Source organism: Notothenia coriiceps, unplaced genomic scaffold (genome assembly GCF_000735185.1).
Source record: "Notothenia coriiceps isolate Sejong01 unplaced genomic scaffold, NC01 NC01_scaffold00025094, whole genome shotgun sequence".
Taxonomy (NCBI): Eukaryota; Metazoa; Chordata; class Actinopteri; order Perciformes; family Nototheniidae; genus Notothenia; species Notothenia coriiceps.
Window position 1 is genome coordinate 621,694 of NW_011357795.1, and position 20,874 is coordinate 642,567.

General features: G+C 39.4%; 1 protein-coding gene across 1 annotated transcript in view; it reads right to left on the bottom strand.

The window, feature by feature from the left end:
* The window catches only part of LOC104955991 (voltage-dependent R-type calcium channel subunit alpha-1E-like), a 31,170-nt gene that overhangs the window by 5,842 nt on the left and 4,454 nt on the right, over positions 1 to 20,874 (bottom strand). The window contains exons 3-19 of the mRNA XM_010783411.1: positions 20,581 to 20,686; positions 19,900 to 20,039; positions 9,209 to 9,312; positions 8,222 to 8,380; positions 6,807 to 6,997; positions 6,620 to 6,723; positions 6,423 to 6,538; positions 5,091 to 5,144; positions 4,758 to 4,838; positions 4,411 to 4,620; positions 4,209 to 4,321; positions 3,500 to 3,612; positions 3,272 to 3,403; positions 2,910 to 2,979; positions 2,403 to 2,520; positions 2,210 to 2,277; positions 2,012 to 2,079 (exon numbers count right to left, since the gene is read on the bottom strand). Of these exons, the coding sequence (XP_010781713.1) occupies positions 2,012 to 2,079; positions 2,210 to 2,277; positions 2,403 to 2,520; positions 2,910 to 2,979; positions 3,272 to 3,403; positions 3,500 to 3,612; positions 4,209 to 4,321; positions 4,411 to 4,620; positions 4,758 to 4,838; positions 5,091 to 5,144; positions 6,423 to 6,538; positions 6,620 to 6,723; positions 6,807 to 6,997; positions 8,222 to 8,380; positions 9,209 to 9,312; positions 19,900 to 20,039; positions 20,581 to 20,686 (1,947 nt within the window). The remainder of the gene's footprint in view (positions 1 to 2,011; positions 2,080 to 2,209; positions 2,278 to 2,402; positions 2,521 to 2,909; positions 2,980 to 3,271; positions 3,404 to 3,499; positions 3,613 to 4,208; positions 4,322 to 4,410; positions 4,621 to 4,757; positions 4,839 to 5,090; positions 5,145 to 6,422; positions 6,539 to 6,619; positions 6,724 to 6,806; positions 6,998 to 8,221; positions 8,381 to 9,208; positions 9,313 to 19,899; positions 20,040 to 20,580; positions 20,687 to 20,874) is intronic.

Genomic DNA, 20,874 nt, shown 5'->3' on the forward strand with positions numbered 1-20,874 from the left:
TCCCATGGAAAAATATGCAAATTACTTCAAGCTAAAAACTACAAATACATCCAAAAATTAAAAAAATGAAGATACCTGAGAGGTAGGGACAGATAAAAAGAACCAAAAACCACAAGAACCAAAAAGATAAAGTGCAGGAATTAGTGTGGAAAAGAATCTCACAAATTGAGTAGGAAAACTTAAGGGAGGAGTTCTGTGAGACAGAGATGCATACACGTATACTTACTGGTGTTCAGATTCTTTTGTTGTCCGTGTAATCAATGAGTGATTATTTGAAAACAAGACATTAGTGTTTTACAACATACACAGAACATTTGTCGTGACACAGAACAAAATGTGTGTATAAAAGGTGTATGTGAAGTTATCCATCTATCCCAGAAGGGACTATAATCAATTGTTTAAGATTCATAATATCTGGAAGCTTTCATTTTTGTTTGGCCGTTACCATTAAATAGTTTTGTCAATTAAGGGTTCAAATTGGTTCAGAATCTGACGGAGCGTCAAAATACACAACATTTTGCTCAGTGCCACATAACAGTCATAAAACAGGACAACGTGATGGAAGCAGCAGAACACTGTAATACACATCAGAAATAGCATCTTGATCGCTGCAACAAGTACAAGACTAACATTCAAATATGTAACAGACAAATGATACATTCAGTGTCACAGCTAGAGTCATTAACCATTACTGTCGTCGTACGTAGAGGTGATTATTTGCATGTGTTTTCACTTTTTAAGTTAAATAGAGTTAAATAGTGCCTACTTGTTTTACTTTGTCTGTAATGCAATTTGTCATTTTGTTAGGAAATATGCTACTTATTCATCATTACTACATGGTTTCATGAGTTTCATGGGAGTTTGAAGGATGCACCATCATTTCAGCCGGGATTTTATTAACTAAAACTAACCAATCGTGTAAACATTCATATTATTACCAGCTTTCAGAGGCTTTAAACACTTAATAAAGGTTAAAACAATCACAGAGACTTTAAAAACACTGCCACTAATTTCAAGTTAGTTTCTGCAAGTTGATTTTCATATGGTTCTGTCCACAAATGGAAATACTCAGAATGTGTAGCTAATGGTGTAAAACATGCTAAATCATGATCTGAGTCCTAATCAAGCTGCCAGGCCTGAGCTTAATGTCCCTGCAGTACATACTCTTTAGTAATCAGTGTTTAAGAATGGGTCACTCTGCGTTAGTAATGCCGCTGATGCGACATCTAGTATTAACAGCTCCTCCATTGTCACTGTGGTGACACTGAGGACACAGAGTCATACCAAGAAGGGATTCTTAGTCATCATTTGACACACAAACTCCAAAGTGTGCCTCCTCCCAGTAGATTGACACACTGAGACTTCTAACTATTCCCAAAGATATTTGAAAACTTCCTCCTGCCCTCCTCATGACTTACTGGATTATTAGACCTGTGGGAAAGCCACCAGGTCATCAGGAGGAGCGGGAGGTCAGTGAAGAATCTCATTTACAACAAGAGAGGCTGCCCATTACCGCTCGCAGGCTAAGAATGTTACAGAAGGAGTTTCATATATGCTGCAAAACCAGTCTCAGAGATCATGCTTCTAAATCAGGCACAACCAATAACCATTCAGAGTTATGTCATCAATGCCTCAAACAAGCCTTTCTAGCGTTTCATTCACCATGCACCTGGAGGCACTGAAGACCAGATTGAGCATTCCTCAGTTACACCTACTGGTTCTCAGAGAGTCCACACACACTGGCATAAATATTGATCTTAGTTGTTACCCCTAATTGATTTTGACACTTTTTCATAGAAGCAGCATGATGATCAAATTCAGGATCACCACCAGTTCTCCCACAAACATTGAGTTTGAATTCACTACTTGCATCTGTTGCAAAAACACAAAACAATTTGAGGAGTCGTGACAAATACAGCCCAATGAGAGTTTATCTGAGAAGCAGTCCCACACTCACGACTAAGAACTTCCTAAAAAGCTCATTTTTGTTAGCTCTTAAGCAATAACTTACTCAGATATCAGGCCATCTCTGCCTCTGGCATATCTCTGGTTGAAGAACTCCTCCTCCTCCTCTTCATCCTAATAAAGATAAATACACATTTAAAGGACGCATAAACCTATTCATTATTACACATTTAACATACATCATTGAATGTGTGCGATAAATATATTTAAATAAAAAAAAAACAGAGGTAAAAACTGTTCAGACCTTTGTCAGTTCCTGTGCATTGGCCAGATTATCCACAGCGATGGCCAAGAAGACATTCAGTAGAGTGTCTGTCATGAAAGCAGTTAAGAACAACAAACTTTGAATGCAGCACTTGTATTTGTGATGGACTGTTATACCACTCACTGCAGTATCACAGCTTTTACTAAAGAATCCACAGTGTCAATAAGGATACAGTTTCCAAACAGGGTGAGCACTATGAAGTAGATTGATGACCACATGCCGTACTGCACTCCACCCTGCGAGCGAATCCCGTTATACATCACCTCGTTCCAGTCCTCACCAGTCAGAATCTATAGGCAAATGCACATAAATAATTACGTTGCTCATATTTGATCTGCCTAAAAATTCCCCGAGCAGGCTATATACTGCATTCCCTGTATGCAAACCCGTTCAAGATATGGTATTTAAATTGTCAAGGAGAAAGATAATTACTGTTTGTGTTGATCAAAACACTCTTTCAAAGTGCGGTTGGTTTTTGTAGCGGATCTGATGTGGATTTATTCACGTTTCTGATATTCATGTGCGCATATGTGTGCATGGTTGTGTGGGATGATAGCGGAGGCAGGGGGTGGAGAGCGAGTGAGGAGAGTTGTTTAATCTGCGCCTGGGGTGAGAAATATCCCAGGGTGCAATGTGTCATGGAGAGCAAGCAGAATGAGGGGATCTGTGGGAGCCAAACCTGAAACACTGTCATGATGGAAGCTGGAAACGTGTCAAAGTTGGTGGGAGTGTAATCTTCAAAGATGAACCTAGAGGGAAGGAAGATAGAAAGCAGGGTCAGATACAACCAAGGAAGAAAAGATGGAGGAGGAAGAAGAGGAGGAGGAAGCAGAGCTATTTTTATCTGGACATGTCATTTCCTCTCCTCTTCATCATTCAAGAAACGGCTGTAACAGTTTGCAGGGTGTGTAGCTTACATTGCCCGATCTGATTTGTAGCTTAAGATTTTCTATGACATTAGGCATCAACAATCACGACCAGAAAATAAAGAGGTCCTCTATAACTTAAGAAATGAGGATGCTTAGAAGTCCTTTTACTCACCTTCCTCCAAAAAGCTGCATCCCCAGCAGAGCAAACACCACGATGAACAGAAAGAGGAGAAACAGCAGGCTGATGATGGACTTCATGGAGCTCATAAGGGACACGACCAGGTTCCTGAGAGACGCCCAGTATCTGATCAAAAAGAAATCACATGTTTTTTTGTCAGAACAATGTGGGAATATTTACACAAATACATCAGAACTCCAAAATCCACTTTGTCTTCCTTACTTGGTTATTTTGAATATTCTCAGGAGTCTCAGCGCCCTCAGTACGCTGATCCCAAATGACATGCCGGGCCTGATGAAGCCCCAAACTACCTCAAAGATGCTGCCAACAATGACCTGAAACACATGACAGCAATCACAAATCATGTCCAATAGGCTCCATGTGACCAGAAACTATTTGACAACAACAACATCATATCTAGAGTAAATGAGAAAAGATGTGTGCTTTTTTATATTTGTGTTTTTATTGCTCTCAAATCAATGCACAGGTTTTGATGCTAACCCCTTTGTTAGCCTTATTTGGGGTTGAGGAGAGCTTAAAGATAGCTGACCAAGCTTCTTGTTTGAGGATGTGATAGCACTCTCCCAACAAATTCCTCAGGGTTGTGGTGTCTCAACTTTGTCTGTGCTATTTTCAAAATGTTATTTGTTAATTTGTAATGTGTAACAAGTGATTCTGTCTTTAATGTTGACTTGATAATACAAGGTCCTTATTATGCATGTGTTTTAATGTGCTAGGTATAGTCGTCATGTTTTAGTTTTACATTCTTATATTTGAATGATACAAAACATGTCTTACAATAATCGAAAGTACGAAATATTTAGCTAATTATTCCTCATTTTGCAACAGAAATCCAACTCTTTCTTCGTGATATGGAACTACATTTCTTTGAGTTACTTTTTTCTTGTTCAGAATGTAATATAAGTCTCACCCCACAGTCAAAGCAGTTGAAAGATGAATGGAAGTAGAGCCGGAAACCCAGACCATACATTTTTAAAAACATCTCAGCCAAAAACAGCCCCAGAAAAACAAACTCTGCATAGTCTGGAGAGGAGAAAACAATTAAATCACATTTTTGACCTGAATTATTTGTAAAGCAGTAGATTATACTTTGATGTAAAAAGTGAACCCACAGAGGAAGATGGTCAGCCAGTCGGGCTGGTTGTGGTGGACGATGGCCACACAGATGGTGTTGAGAGCCACAAGACTGAGCACCATCAGGTAGAAAGTGTCCGTCTTCACCATGCGGCGGATGGAGATGCGTAACATGCGCTCTTTACGCCGCAGGTAGGCTGCTGGGCCTCGCCGGCCGCTGCGGAAGTTCATCCTGGATCGAGACATGCCTGAGAGAGAAAGATGGAAAAAATGAGTTCAGGAGAGTAAGGACGTGGTATTCTGTAGGATAAAAATACAGTATGTGACTTAGGAGAAGAAGTCTGCTCTGAAGGTTGTGTGAGTAACTGAACAAAGTTATACTCACTGGCAGTAGACATGTCTGTATACTTCTCGTCCCCTGGCGCTCCTCTCCGTGCACCAGTCTTCTTACTCGCTCTCTTTAGCACTGAAAATACATTTTTATATTTTAAATGAAAAGGAGAAACAGCAAAATGAAATTATCATTGGTTATCCACCGCTGTACTTTAAGCCAGCGTTCAAAGAAGTGCCTTTGACATGTTACTAGACATACAGTAGATATTGAGTAAAACAGTTGAATCCAACAAGACAGATTATATTTTTGGGCCGTTATATAATATTGAATCATCACAGATCCATGTGTAAGTAGGAGTGATTATCCAAAGGTGTGTGAACTCACCATCTAACGGCGATCTCCCAGAACTTTTATTCTCCTCTGCCAGCATAACCTCCTCTGTAATATCATAAAACTTGAAGTTATACACAGATTTATTTGCTTTAAAAGAGGCACAATTTGAATGATCAGGCATGAAAATATACGTTGAATGGTTGTACTCTTTAGGATGTCTGCTAATATTTACAGGAACTGATGTGAATGTAACTTTGAGAGGCCGCTATGACCTTCTTTAGAGAAACAGCTCTTATTCTCACTTCATTTCTCGCAATATCTCTCTCTCTCTTCCTTCCCACACTCACCCACATCCATGTACACATAAATATGTACCGCAGCTCTCACACACACACACATGCATGTAAACACACAAACCAATGGGTGTGCACAAAAATGTAGTCAGTGAGTCAGTATAACCTTTTCTCACCCTCTACTTGCGTGGGAGACTCGCAATGTAGATTGCCATTACACCACTGTGTGTGTGTGTGTGTGTGTGTGTGTGTGTGTGTGTGTGTGTGTGTGTGTGTGTGTGTGTGTGTGTGTGTGTGTGTGTGTGTGTGTGTGTGTGTGTGTGCAACTCAAGGGAAATACTGTACTGTAGATTCAAAAACGGTGTGTCTGTTGCAGGGAGATAGCTTTACGAAATCAGCTGTGAAAAAGCCTGACCATAATGCAACAGTAAATAAATTTCACAGACTAAATCCCAGTTCCTTTAAAGGCATTTGGCTTCACACAGTTTAAGCACGTTTTCATTGAAATTGTACTACTAGTGTGCTTACAGAGTTACTTTCTAAAATGTTTTGTTTGGAAGTCCAAAAAAATAAACAAACCTTCCATAGAGATCGTGAATACCAAAATTAGTCACAAAATGAACACAAGGATAAACAAAATGAACCAAAAAGAGATGCTAACAATAACAAAAAGACCAATGAGAGACGCAACACTTATATAAAAGAAGACACACAACAACCAAAAAAAGACAAATACACCACAAAGAGACAGCAAAACTACAAAAGAGTAAAGCAAAGTCACAAAATGTCGCCCAGAATGTGTGGCTCTAGTTTTTACTCTATGTACCGGGGGTGGGGGACCTATTGTCCATCCATTCCTCCACGTAATTAAACATCTGTGTGTGTGTGTGTGAGAGAGAGAGAGAGAGAGAGAGAGAGAGAGAGACAGAGAGAGACAGAGTGTGTGTGTGTGTGTGTGTGTGTGTGTGTGTGTGTGTGTGTGTGTGTGTGTGTGTGTGTGTGTGTGTGTGAGAGAGTGTGTGTGTGTGTGTGTGTGTGTGTGTGTGTGTGTGTGTGTGTGCAGGAGTGAAGTGGTTCTGCTGCCCAGTACCTGCCCTGTCTATCCAGGCTCTGTAGCCGTTCAGTTCTCTTTCCGCCTGCTGCTGGCGGCGAAGCTTCATGAAGGCCCGCCTGTTCTCCACCCTCTCCCTTTCCTTGGCAAACTCTCTGAATAAGGAAGCAGAAAAACAAATGTAATACAGACCTAAACACCTGTGTTATTATCCACAGAGGAAGAGTCACACTCACCCGGACAGGACTCCCAAAACCAGGTTCAGCACGAAGAATGAGCCAATGATGATGAGAGGGATGAAGTACATCCAGTTCCATGTGGTACCCAAAGCATCGTTGGTCTGAAACCCATTACATTCATGTCATTAAACAACAACCTCCTGATGCTTTGAGGTTCGTTCCTTTCAGCAGAACTGAAGCTCACATTATAGAGAACGGCCGTCCATCCCTCCATGGTGATACACTGGAAGACGGTGAGCACAGCGAACAGGATGTTGTCGAACTGCGTGATGCCGTCGTTGGGTCCGATCCAGGTGTCGTTGCATTCGTATCCCTCCGGACACTTCCTCACTCCGCAGGCGAACGCCAACTCTGACGAGTCAACCGTCTGATTTTCTACAGAGAAAGGAAACATATAGTTACGGACACAGCTTTTTTTATTACCACAAACTCTCATGATGGCTGTCGTTGTTTTATTCAACTTTATTTTGTGTATCCTGTGTGTTTGTAACCACAACTTGTTCTATTTACAACAAATATTTTGTTGTTAAGAATGAGCTCTACAGAACAACACGCTAAAGAAACACTGAGTTCACATAGTTTCTGAACAATGTATGATCTTTTTACTGGATATTATCGCACGTCATTTATTCTAAGACTTTTACAGCAGATTGTGCATTCTGCAGTGATGGCAAATATATCTTAAAGTCCCCTTCTGTTCATAAATGAGATTGTATGTCAATATTTGTATTAAAACATGTCTGGAGGGTATTTTTAAACTTTGAATATTCTGTGAATATTAGAAAATTAAAAAGGGTGATTTTCCTGTTCTAAATACAGTTTATACTTATTTCGGTTTATAATCTTAAAACCATCTTTGAGTGGTGCTGGGAGATAAATGCTATGGTGTGGCGCGTGATTACAGAGTAGTTGTTGAGTAATTAAGCACTAGCTAAATTAGCCAGCAACAAATCTAATAATACCTCTTAGCTCGCTGCTTCTGTAATCTATGAAAGACTCAGAGTCTCAAACAAAGATATTCCCACCCTCTACTTGAGACATTTCAGCAAACCACTTTTGGTGTACTGTACCTGCTGCTAACCTATCAAAGTGAATAATTAATCATCGAAAAACGTTTGAGAATTGCTTCAGTTTTGTGTTAAAAGCATTCTCAGGACAGAAGGTGCACACAGATGGAGAGGTAGTCAAGCCAAAATGAATCCTTAAGCTGTTGGACATCATTATGCCTTCTAAGCATTAAAACTAAAGGGTGAACACGTTTGTTGTTTGAATATGAATTAAACCTTTTATTCTAATTCTGACAGACTGACATCAAGAGGTTTGTTTTGATTTAGTGACAATATTTGCCCCCCTACAAACATCGGAAATGTCTTTTGATTGAATCCAGATTGAATCAGTGATTAACAAAACAAAAAAGGAGACAACAATTCAAGGACGATCCCAACACAATGAGAAAATATATTTGAGAAAGTGTTTTAAGACATCTGCCAATTCAGGACCGAATCCAAAGCTTTTGACTCGTGTCTAACTATTTACTTTCACACTCTTTTAGCAAGAGAGATGACTGCCCTCCTTGCTCCATAAGACAAAGAAACGCACCAAGGAGTTCGACAGATGGCAGGCAGTTTTGGTTAAGCTTCCCGCTGTAAAACTCCAGACCAATAATGGCGAACATGAGGATGGCGAAGAACAAGAGCAGGCCGATCTGTAGCAGCGGGATCATGGCCTTCATGATGGACTTCAGGACAATCTGCAGGCCTTGAAGCATTCACAAAGAAAAAGTCAGGGATAACAACACAGTAGTTTTCCGAGCAATATTGTAAATTAAATGTATTTGTCAGTGCCTCTCCTCTGCTCATTAAGAGTTAATGCTAATTGCACTAAAACGTAAGTTATTTCAATTGCATATACAGTATATTTTGTATTTCTAAAACATAGGTTTGTATCACCACAGTGATAGCAGTTGAATCTTTAAAAGTAAAGTCCTGCCAAACTCAGCTTGAGACTTAAGAGAACATATTCAGTAGCCTCAGACTCTGCCATGAGTTTTTCTTTCCACCTAACTCCCTCAAGATGAATAACAAAATGCAGTCTTGTAACTATAAATGCAGTTATGAGCTGTTAAGAATGGAAAATAAACTGCAAGACACCTGCTTTCCGAAATGTTTCTACATATCTTAGCTGTGTTTCACAGGTTTTTAATCAGACACCATAGATTTTGAATACATTGGTGTGTTTTGGAAAATGACTTTAGTGTCATTGCAAAATGCACAGGCTCCAAGCTCATAAGGACTTCAACATTCATCTTAAACCTTGAAATGATGCACCTACACTTGTATCGATGGTCTGCCTTTCACAGTAAAGGGATTGAGCACCTTCTTGCAAAAACAAATGCAATTTTCTGAATGTTTTGTAAACACATTTTTTTTCAAGTAGTATTAGGAAATGTAAGATGACTGACACATTCTCAAACGCCAGCTGAAACCGTCCGGACATTTACTTGCAAAGAATAATGATGTGTTATTTGCATTTATATCAGTTAGTTCGACCTCACGGTGCAGGATCAGGGATCAGTGGCTGACTCACTGGGTATCCCCGAGACGAGTTTAAGAGGTCTCAGCACTCGCACCGCCCTCAGGGTCCGAAGGTCAACGGGGATGTTCATGTGGGCTCCAGCAGTGGCCATGATCCTGATGGACCACACACACACACACACACACACACACACACACACACACACACACACACACACACACACACACACACACACACACACACACACACACACACACACACACACACACACTGTATACTTAATACACAGATATTTGTGATGGTGTAGGGCTGCTTGGCAAACACTACATTGTTATATTTCTTATAGTACTTTGGGTAGCACTTTACAATAAGACTAACCTTATAAAGGTTCATAAAGGGTTTATAATTAGGCTATGAATTAGGTTGTAAACACTTTATTAATCATTAAGAACCATTACAGATACCAAGGATGCTGGCTGATGAAGAAGACGAAGTAAGCTAGGTAGCCAATATAAGACTTAGCAGTACAGATAAATGTGGGCTCACTAATTAATAAATGAATTACAAACTATTTGTAAACCCTTTATAAGGGTAGTCTTATTGCAAAGTGGTACTGTACTTTGCTAAGAGAGTTCAAGTAATATCTATTTGTGCCGGCCTGAAAAGGAAAACAAATGTGGGTTAAAATTGAGAAAATGGTGCAGGTAGATAAATTAGTAGATACATTAGTAGATACATTAGTAGATCAATCTAGCCCAGCTCTTTGCTTTCTTGAGATTAATGTAAACATCTGTGTCGTTGGATACATTTAATCACAGAAATAGGTGAAAGGTAACAAAAAGGATGTAGCTCAAGGACAGGAAGAGGAGAAACACAAACTGATTGGATGTAATGCTGACAACAATGCAACCATTGAGAGGGTACCGTCTATCCATTAAATGTACCACACTCGTACGGTGAGAGACAAAGAATGCACAGCTAAACCTGGCAGGCATATCTACTCACATCTACCCACACACACACACACACACACACACACACACACACACACACACACACACACACACACACACACACACACACACACACACACACACACACACACACACAGAAGTCCCTCCACCTACACACAAACAATATGAAACAACAACACGAGCAACCTGCAGGCAATCTCTTACCGTGATACACCGCAAATCATGAAGGTGAATGATTCTTGTAGCAATGGAAACAAATACGGCTTTATATTAATTTAAATTAGAGGAAGATGTAGAACATAATGATGAGAAAGTGCTACAATGTCACTGCCACACATTTTCCATATATTCAAGGTGAGATCAATCGAGCCAATTCGATGAACCGCAAGCATTAAAGCTTTTCACTTTGTCAGAGGGCCAATGTCAACTGTTTATTCAAGTAATAATTGAATTAACTTAAATTATCCAAGGAATGCAAATTATCCCCAGATTTCTCTCTGTTTAACCATAACTAACTCACAATATCTTAGGACGGCGTTAGAAACTATGGGGGAGGGTGTGTGTGTGTGTGTGTGTGTGTGTGTGTGGAGAGAGAGATAGAAAGCAGGGGGTAGAAAGCACATGGCAGAAACTCAAGTGTAAGCCCACGCAGAATCTCTCCTGAAAGCAGTGGGAGGGAGCGAGGCCGAATGAGCGAGTGAATGTGTGAGGCCACGTTCACACTTCTTCAGAAAAACCTGAAAAAACGATAATTGTAGATCATCTAAAAGATTTATAAAAAAATTGCATTATTTCGCCTAAGTGTGTGTACATTTTATTTCCACATTAAAATGTGAACTCTATAGGGCTATTAATGTTGGATAGTGTTGTATCACAAAGGAATGCTTTTGGTGGTGGAGTAGTAATCCAAATAAAGAAGTCAATTGATCGTGATGTTTTAAACTTAAAACAACCCAATACAAAACCTCCCCAGGTATACTACACTAGGTTTTTAGGAGAATTCACAGGAAGTGTTGTAGCAAGATTCATTCATCAAATCAAATCAAGTTTCATTTATATAGCACATTTATAAACGATTTTTGGTCGAGCCAAAGTGCTGTACATATAATAAAAATAGCCTACAGTAGAGACACTTTACAGCAAATACAACAGCACAGATTGTTCAGAATATCAGTATGAGAAAAAAATACACCCTCTATCCTTCGTTGCCTATTCATTCTATTCATAGACCAACCACATTAAATTCTTTCATTTCTTTGGAAAAAACTGGGGACTACTCTGGGGGGAAACTGATATTTACAAGTTGGGCAAACACAGATATTAAAGGGATACTGAAGGCATGTTGATGTACCAAAGATAGAGACAATTAATAATGAAGTACAGGCCAAGTTTGCAAAATGCTGTAGCCAAATACTACCTGACAGCGTATTTTCTTACAACCTGGGAAATGACATTGTAGTGACTTTCAAACGCCACATTTTTCTGTTTTAATGTTGACTCAAAGTTGTACATTTTCTGTTTCAGGAATATGACATCATCAGTATTATTTATGTGTTAGAAATAATTGGTTAGTTGGGCGATCAGTCGAATGTAAGTATAAATCAGAGCATACTGTATCCTTATTTACATACCAGTAAATATTGCACGTTATATGCCATTCTGTCAGATTACTAAGGAAGGTATAGTTTTGTTTGAGAGATTTGTTTCTACACTAAAATAACCAGATAGCTATCAAGGGCAGCATATCAAATCAAACTATTGTCAATTAATTAAGCGAGTGAGTGAGTGAGTGAGTGAGTGAGTGAGTGAGTGAGTGAGTGAGTGAGTGAGTGAGTGAGTGCCAGACAAAGAGATGACACAGCGAGAGACACTGAGACGGTACGGGAGCAGAGGAGTGGGAGTTTGCGGAAATAGCCTTCAAACCAAACACACAGAACAAAGGCAGCAGCACTCCTTCAAGGCTGCACTTTAGAGCACAGCAGCTCAGCAGAGGCTCAAAATTAAGGCAAATATTTGTGTCTGTTTGTGGTATCTTGTGAAGCATCCCCACATATACTTTTGTCAGTTTAAAACATTGTTTTCTTACATCAACTTTGTGACAAGATAGGTTTGAATGTAATAATGACTTCACCACAAGTAAGTTATGATCCGCTGTTTTCTGATTGACGCAGTTAATCACGGAGCGTCAACATATATTGCTCACCTTCTTGTACATGAGACAGCCTGACCTCTTAAATCCTCTGAAAAAGAGTTGCTTGCATTCCAAACACTGAGAACAAGAGATTGATAAATGGTAAAATGGTAAATAGACTGTATTTATATAGCGCTTTATCAGGTCTTTACGATCCTTCATATCTCTTTGCATACTACAAGTCGTTCCCCCTTGCACCTTGTTCGGACAGCAGCGCCAATTACATTCAAAAACCGAATTTGAATCAACATTGTATTTAAAGTTGTATTTATGTTAACATTTTCTTTTCTTATTGTAAGTATGTTTCAGTTTATATCTTTGATTTCTTCTGGTTAACTTAATTGGCCAAGTTTATCCTGCATTTCAAAACATAGTTCCAAAAACATCCAGTTTTGCGGGAGTGAAAACGAGCCCGACAGAGAGAAATTGTAATAGAATAAATGTATCACTTTGTCGGGGCTTTCAGTAAGCAGAGCACACACACACACACACACACACACACACACACACACACACACACACACACACACACACACACACACACACAACGATTCAGCGGCGAGTTCATGTTCATACTGAGAGGCTAATCTCTTCCTCTTTGTCTCCTTAAGTGAAGCACTGTTGCACAGTTTTAAACCAATCTGGCTCTGGAGAGGCTGAATTCATTACATGCACAGAATGCAGGCTCTCCCACACACCTCCACCTACACCAAGAACGCCTCCAAAAACTACAGCAATCAGCAGCATCACGTTGCTCACCGCTCACACAGCTCTGTATGGTAATGTGCAGCTGAGTCAACGTCAACATTATGCGTCAACAAATTAATGGCTTTGATTGAAATCTGGAGACAAAAAATCATCGTGTGTCTAATGGCAACGCTAATACTGCTCTGTTGAATTGGGATTACATACAAAAAAAAAAGATGTATTCATGATTAGTCATAGAATAATGGGCTGGTGTATGTGTTCCCAAAGAACAGCCACCTGGGACTGTATGCTCTATTGTTCGTTCAGTTCAATTATGAGACTATATTTAGAGTGGAGACCACTGCAGCTGATATTTTAAACACTTTGCATAATACACATGAAGTTGTCAAGAGTTTAAATCTTAATTTCTTGGAAAATATTTTTGCCTCATGTGCCGCAGCGAGTGACATCAGACTCATTGACTCATTTCCCTGAAGCCAAAGCCTCCAGGAGTGTGTTGCACCAGTAACATATTCTAATACATTAGTCACTTGATAGAGTTGCACCATTACAACATTTAGTCATGTTTCAGTGAGTTTTGTAACCACTAAACTCTTTGTAATAACTAGTTGGCGTTGTGCAAGCCGATTGTAATTTTGTAGTAAAGCGAAAATATATTCTAAGTTTGAATTTACAAAACAACTCATATTGTAAAGTGTATGTTATTGAACTGGAAACCATCCAAGTGTGTACAGTGGGGGGGCCAACTGCTTTCTGTTGTCCTACTTTCCCTACCATCTTACCAACACACTGTTGCAATGAGTCACAAAAATCAGTCCACAGACACATTGACATACATAAACAATACCAGCTGTGGATGGTAATAAAGTCACGTTACTAACATCACCACAAACTAACACGACACACAGAGAAGGTGGGCCAGGCAGTTTTAAACCAGCACTGCAATCACACTTGATGCAATGCCGAATCAAGTGCCGTATGTTGTGGAGACCTATGTCCACTTTGCAACTTCAAACTCCCTTGTTCGGACCCCACCCATCTTCAAACGCTGCCTTCAGTTTCAGTTTTGTGACGCCCAATCAGTCCAGAGGTGAAGGTGGCCAATGACTCACTCCTGTGTGTCTGTCTTTGAGCCAGATGGCTAATGAATCACTCCCAACTCCCACCTAGCTGAATTATTCATCCTGTATAAAGAGCAGCGACTTTAGCAAGGTGTCACACTGTGTAAGAGCGACAGCAGAGTGGGGCAACAATGGAGAGCAGACATCTGTAACACAACATGATGGGAAGCTGACAGTGACACCTGGGGATACATATCAGGGAGATGTCGGAAATAACCTAACAACATGAGGGTAACAGGTTCACAAGAAACAGCATGTGCCATCATCAGCCCTAAAAGTGGAGTGATGCACAGACATTTTACTTCTAATCAAAGCATCAAGTCCACATGTGCCGTCTGCTTGCCGCAGGATATAATCGACCATTTTAGAAATCCCCGATTTAAATTGGTCTGTGCGTAAATTGATCTAGCTGTTGTCCTTTTTGCTACACATTATTTGCCCAGATTAAGGATTTTAATTGAGCTCAATGTCCCAGCAGATTCCCTTCTATCAATTCAATAATATGAAAATGGAATGAATGCCGCCAGCGCTGGCCCAGTGGCCTCGATTTGATTCCCCACTGGCCTATATGACACATGTCATAGAGGCTGGTGGCAGGAAACCAGGTCATCAGTTACCAGATGTGTCTGGAATTTGATAAGATGATCTGTCGGCTGCAGAAAGTACACCGACAACTGTGTGTGTTTTACACTCAGTCGTTTTCTCAGTTCAAGAGCTTAACTTCAACAGTTGAGTCATTTTTTGGTGACCCTGTCAGTATAGTAAAAGGTGCAACAGATCAGACTTCAGACTATTTAATCAAATGCATCAGCTATTCAGGGTGAGGCACTACTGTCTATCCTCATGTAATGTTTCTCATGAAACCTACAGTTACAATTGTTTTGGTCACTTGGGGGCAGCCTTCTAAGTCGGTATAGCAAAACGGTTAACAAACATTTTTGTTATTGACACATTGAGCAAAAATGGGGCAATATTATTATTGTATATTATTATTATTATTATTATTATTATTATATATTATTATCATTATTCATGTTTCTGCCCCCCTGATGAAAACATTAAATCTATTTTAGCTCATTTTTTGCTCTCCAACTCCTGACTGTAATATCTGTGTCTCTAAATGCTCCTCTATGTTCACCAGCTAGCTGCTAACTGTGTCTGCATTCTGCCGGCAGCGGAGCAGGAAAACAGCTGTCACCAAAAAGACACTATTAGAGATACTGATCCAAATCAGTGTAGTTGCCGGACAGCTAAACAATGAGCTAAAACCCGGTAAGAACCTCCATAAAAGGGAGCTGCAGATTGGGTGGGATTGAACCCTTTCACAATATCATTTGATTCATTGATATTTAAAAAATGTAGTTCCTGGCCTCTTAAAGGTGAACTGCATTGATAGCTTTACCAAAATGTTGCTCTCTGGTGGCCTCAAAAACAATAATGATTACACTTTTCTCCTATCTTGTGTTAAGACTCAAAGCTTAAAACTTGTATGAATATTATTTGACTTGTGTGAGTCAATTAGTAAAGTATCATAATGTCTTTGCTTTGTGCACAGTGTGCTGTAATTCATGCTGTGCTTGACCTTCACAGACACACGTTTGTTATAATTTGTCGATCCACAGAACCTTAATTCAACAAACAATATAAGCAGGTAAAATTCTACCCACTCAAATGTGAATATTTCCTGGTTTCCTCGTGGCATTTTCACCTCGAATAAATCCCTTACTGTCTCTCTTATATAACATGTAGTGGAGGGCAAACAATAAATCAGTTAACTGAGAAAATAAATATTAAAAATGTATCCTTGACAATGATTTTTATGTAAGACACACACTTTCACATGTTCCCAGCAGCGATGTTTGGAGGACTGTAATTGGGTCCACAGCTTGCTCCGACCTCCATGAACTCAATGAAACTGTTACACAACTTGCACCACTGGCCTTCAAGTGATATCCTACGCCAAATCTCTATTTTAGGCAACACTCACTTGCTGTATGCTTGATGGGCGGTTAAATAGGACAGTTTCCTGCAGCTGTGAATATCTGGACGGTTACAACAGAACAAATCAAGCGCTAAAATGTACAAGGAGTGTATTTATTTAGCCACACTTTGTTGAAACACCATACTCTGTGTTTACTTACAAATAAAAAAACCTGCTTGGAAATGTACATGAAACATTTGCATCTTCATAGTTTCTAGTCTAGTATTTTAAGGTTTAATCACAAATTGCCTATGAAGGATTAGGAAAGATAATTATACTGACGACACGTTTCCTCAGTCCAGCACTGTAAGTCCCAAACTGTTTTAAATTCACAACTAGTGAACAACGAGCTGATGCTTTTTGTACCAAACATTTCTTCATTTATTTTTGGCTAACAAGCCGATTATTGAGAAACCGAAAGCAAAATGTTTTGCAGCAAACAATGACTGGTGCTTAACAGAGAATACCAAATCAACCAGCACTGTTAAGAGAACAACTGTTCGGAGGACATTATTATTACGGACTAAATAACCTGTGTATTCAGTAGGAATCTGTCAATAACACAGCTGTTTAGACCGGCACTAACTGGTCTGCAAACGTGATGCTGATGATCCTTTTATGTAAGAGGCAGAGAGAGAAAGACAGCCAGAGGAAGATAGACTGAGAAATAAGAGATACTGAGAAAGAGAAAGCTGTGGGTGTCAGGTTGAAATGAGATGTCAACACGCCAGCAGCAATCTCCCCTGAATGCTGAATACTGTACACTTAACCAGAAAAAGCATCAAGCAAAACAATGCACAACTATTGCACAACTAATTCCCTTTAACCCATGTCTTAAAGGGAACAAAAGTGTTCTCAATATGTTTTTTCCTGACTCTCCATCACCATTTGCTCCCCTTTGTTTCCACTCTCCTTTCTTCTCTCTTACTCCCTTTGATCCATCTGTTTTTTAAAACGTGTTCGCATAACAGCGCTGCATTCACATTTAATTCACAGAGGTCCTGGGGGTGAACCAAAGCATGTTTTAGACACAACTGCCATGCCACTTATCCACCCACCTATCGCTGACTGCAGAGCCTGACTGTGCCATGGAAACACACACTTCCTTTTCCGCGGATGTATGGGGTGTTAATATATATGCTTAAGGAGAAAGATTAACAACAACATAACAGTAAAGAATATTAGGGTCACCATTGCTAACCATTGGGATTGAACGCCTTTACAATGCAGAACAAGCACGATGGCAACAACATTGATAAACGTTGACACAAGCAGCGTCACATGCATGAATGCACCGACATGACTTGACAATCAGTGTCTCCAAATGAATCTTTCGGTCCACCAGCCACAGCCTGGTAAAGTAAAAATGAATTCTGTCAAAATTAATTGCACAATGAGTTGTTGAGCATTCATTTTAAACTTTCCCTCCCCTGCACTCTCATACAACCAGTGGAGTTTGTAATTCATCGTGGAGTCGAACCAAATCCAGAATTAAAAGACAGCATTTGGACGCCTACCTTCAAGAGCACACACACATATTAGGCATGATTTAAACCCTCTCTGTAACATTTGGAATATTTATATTTATCGGCGACTTTACTTTTATGCTACTTTATACTTTTACTCCACTACATGTTGCAGTTTTAACTTCATTACATTCATTTCATAGCTTTAGTTACATTACAGATTCAGATCCAAAATAAACAACTTATACATTATTAATGATGTATTATTACATATTAAACTATCCGTCAGTATAAGTTAAAAACAAGCTGTACCTTCACTATCTGCAACATTAAAGTGTTGAACGCATAAATGAATCAATAATTATAATCCAATAATATAATATATATATTTATAAGGAATTAAGTAATCTTAAGTAAAGTCTTACAGGACTTTATCATTTTACATTGTGTTATTATTTATTTTACCTAATTTGAACATCGGAGTACTTCTCCCACAACCAGGTTTATATTTTCCGTGTTCCTTGGTACATTCGGGTACAATTTATCCTATTAAGTCTCTAAAACCATAAAAGGCATATTCTGAGGAAACTGATACCTTCAAACCTTTGTTCAGAGACTGGAGCAAAGACAATTGATGATTGACTCTGATGATATAACTTATTGCTAAATTCAGTATCCAGTGATTTGTTAACCATCAAACAGGTAGTGGATACCCCTTGTTCATAGTGAAGGGTCTCAACATAACCTATTAGCATCTGTTGTGAACCAGACCTTTTCTAGCTACTCGTATCAAACACAGCAGTACATTAGTGGAACACTTACTCACTAGTCCTCTGCTCCTGTGCAGAAAGCCAAACTCCACCTCAGCAGCGTTACAACTATCACTTGCTCTCCTAGGGTTTGCTTTGCCTGGGCTCTAAGACAAATGATCAGATCCTTTTATTGCTAGCAAGATAATAATTGTTTTTAAAATAAATGTTGCTGAGAATAAAGAAAAACATGCCATGTTTCAGTTGTGTTGAATGACAAATCAAAAGAAACCCTGTATAAATACATAACAGAAGCTACTGGAACAGAAGATAGCTTCGAACGGTGAAAAGGTGAATAATTACTACATAAGTTTAAGAAAACATTAATGAACCAAAAATGTAATAAAGGTAATTTCTTTTGGTATAAAGAGAGACAAGTAGCTAATGGTTCAATACAAGTAGCTAGCTGGTAAGCAGAGCTACTGAAAGCCAGTCCATTTCAAGCTGCCATTTTTCCATAACGTTATTTGCACTATTTTCTTGAAGTGCATGACTTTGTTTTAGTTCATAAAAATCCAGGCATAGACGTATAGAAGGAAAGGAGGAGGTCAAGCATTTGTGTGCAGAAGATAAGTACAGTGCCAGTACAGCAGACAGCCTTTCTCCACAATGCTTTAAGTGCAGTGCACCAGCTTCAAGTACAAAACTCCCGCAGTAACCATGACTTGTCTTGATAGATCGACAGCAAGCAAAAGTATAGCTAATAGAACAAATTCTCTATCCATTCTACATGCAAACAAGGACAAGTGATTTACGCAGGAGGCAGCTGCTGGCCTTGTACACTCCAGAATTATGAAATCATTGAATTTGTGACGACAAATCGAAACACGGGAACAAGCAAATTCAATTTAGGCCATCATTTAAACCACTTGCACTCGTAAATTGTGCCCTTAATATCTAATTTTTTCTCTATATAGTCAATCCCGTACTTTAACTAGCCCAACAAACCGCAATTTGCCACATTGTAAAAAACAACACTTTGATCATTGTTAAAACAGTTATGTAATAGCGCTATTGCAGAGGAGGCATAGCTATAGTAAGAGAAATACTGGTGTAGTTAATAATGTTAATGTCCTGGTGTCCTGCATGCTGCCACTCTGGAGTGAATGGCTGACATGGAAGTGAGCCATCTGTAATGGTATTAGTCACAGCTGGGATTTTCCCAGTGATGGCTTCTTTGAAAATGATCTAAGAATGTAGTCAGAAGAAAAACAGGAGAGAAGCTTTGCAAAGATTTTAAACACTACTGCCAATCCAAAGTCTAAGAGCAATTGCTTTGCTTTGATTTCATTGGCTCGCCATCAGAGTTTAAGGCGATTTAAAAAAAAGTTGGTTAGTGACTTAGTGGTTAGAGAACTGATATTTCTTCCTCCTCCAAAAACAGATTTGAACAGTATGCCTGGCAAGACGTAAGATATGAATGTGTTGACAATGTTTACAACAAACATGTTTTACTTCCAGTTTGTCGTGGAGACCAACGGACGCCACTCACCCGCTGAGCACGACTATGAAGTCCATGACGTTCCAGCCGTTCCTCAGGTACGAGCCTTTATGGAAAACGAAACCAAGGGCCAGCAGCTTGATCCCCGCCTCGAAGCAGAAGATCCCGATGAAGTACGGCTCTGTCTTCTCCTGTGAAAATAAGGCACAAGCGTCAGTGTCAACAGAGACTGTAGAAAGTTAGTAACACCTCTATCCTGTTGAGTTTGACATGTTAATGAAGGCTTCACACATAAACAAGCATACTGTATATCAATATAGACTATATGTCAATTACAAACAGTCGAGGATGTGTGTGCAGCAGAAAATCAATGCTGTCAACTTTTATGTAAAATTATACCAAAGATTCTTATAAACCGATAATATTTTACATTTGAAATCTGAATAGTAGTCACAAGTAACTCTAGCATTAATAACAATCAAATGGAGTAAAATGTTAAATATTTCCCCAAAGGAGATATTGGAGTAGTCTCAAATATCTCTAAACTGTACTTTAAGCAAAGGAAGGCGACTTTAGAGACGTGTATCACGGACCTGCCTTCATCTGATTACTGCAGATTAAGTTACAAAACTTCATCTTCTCATAAACGTTTTGTCATTCTGGTTTTGTCTTGTGAACTTATTCATAATCCTATCAATGTGTGGAGGACGCGAGAAATGATTTGGTCCTCACCAGTCTCTTTGCCATGGGGGTCTTATCGTCTCCAGGGAGGTGCTGCTCCAGGGCCAGCACAACACAGTTAGCGGTGATGGTGGCCAGGATCATGTACTCAAATGGTGTAAGGGCCGCAAAGTTAAGGAAAGTACTTATTTCACAACAGAAAAACAAAAAGAAAACACAAACAAATGCTGATGTTGGAGATTAGCACAAAACAGATCCCATTGTAACATAATACATTCACCATACTCTAAATCAAAGTTAATATTTGTGTTATTCTTTATCCACATATATCGAGCATTCCTCCTC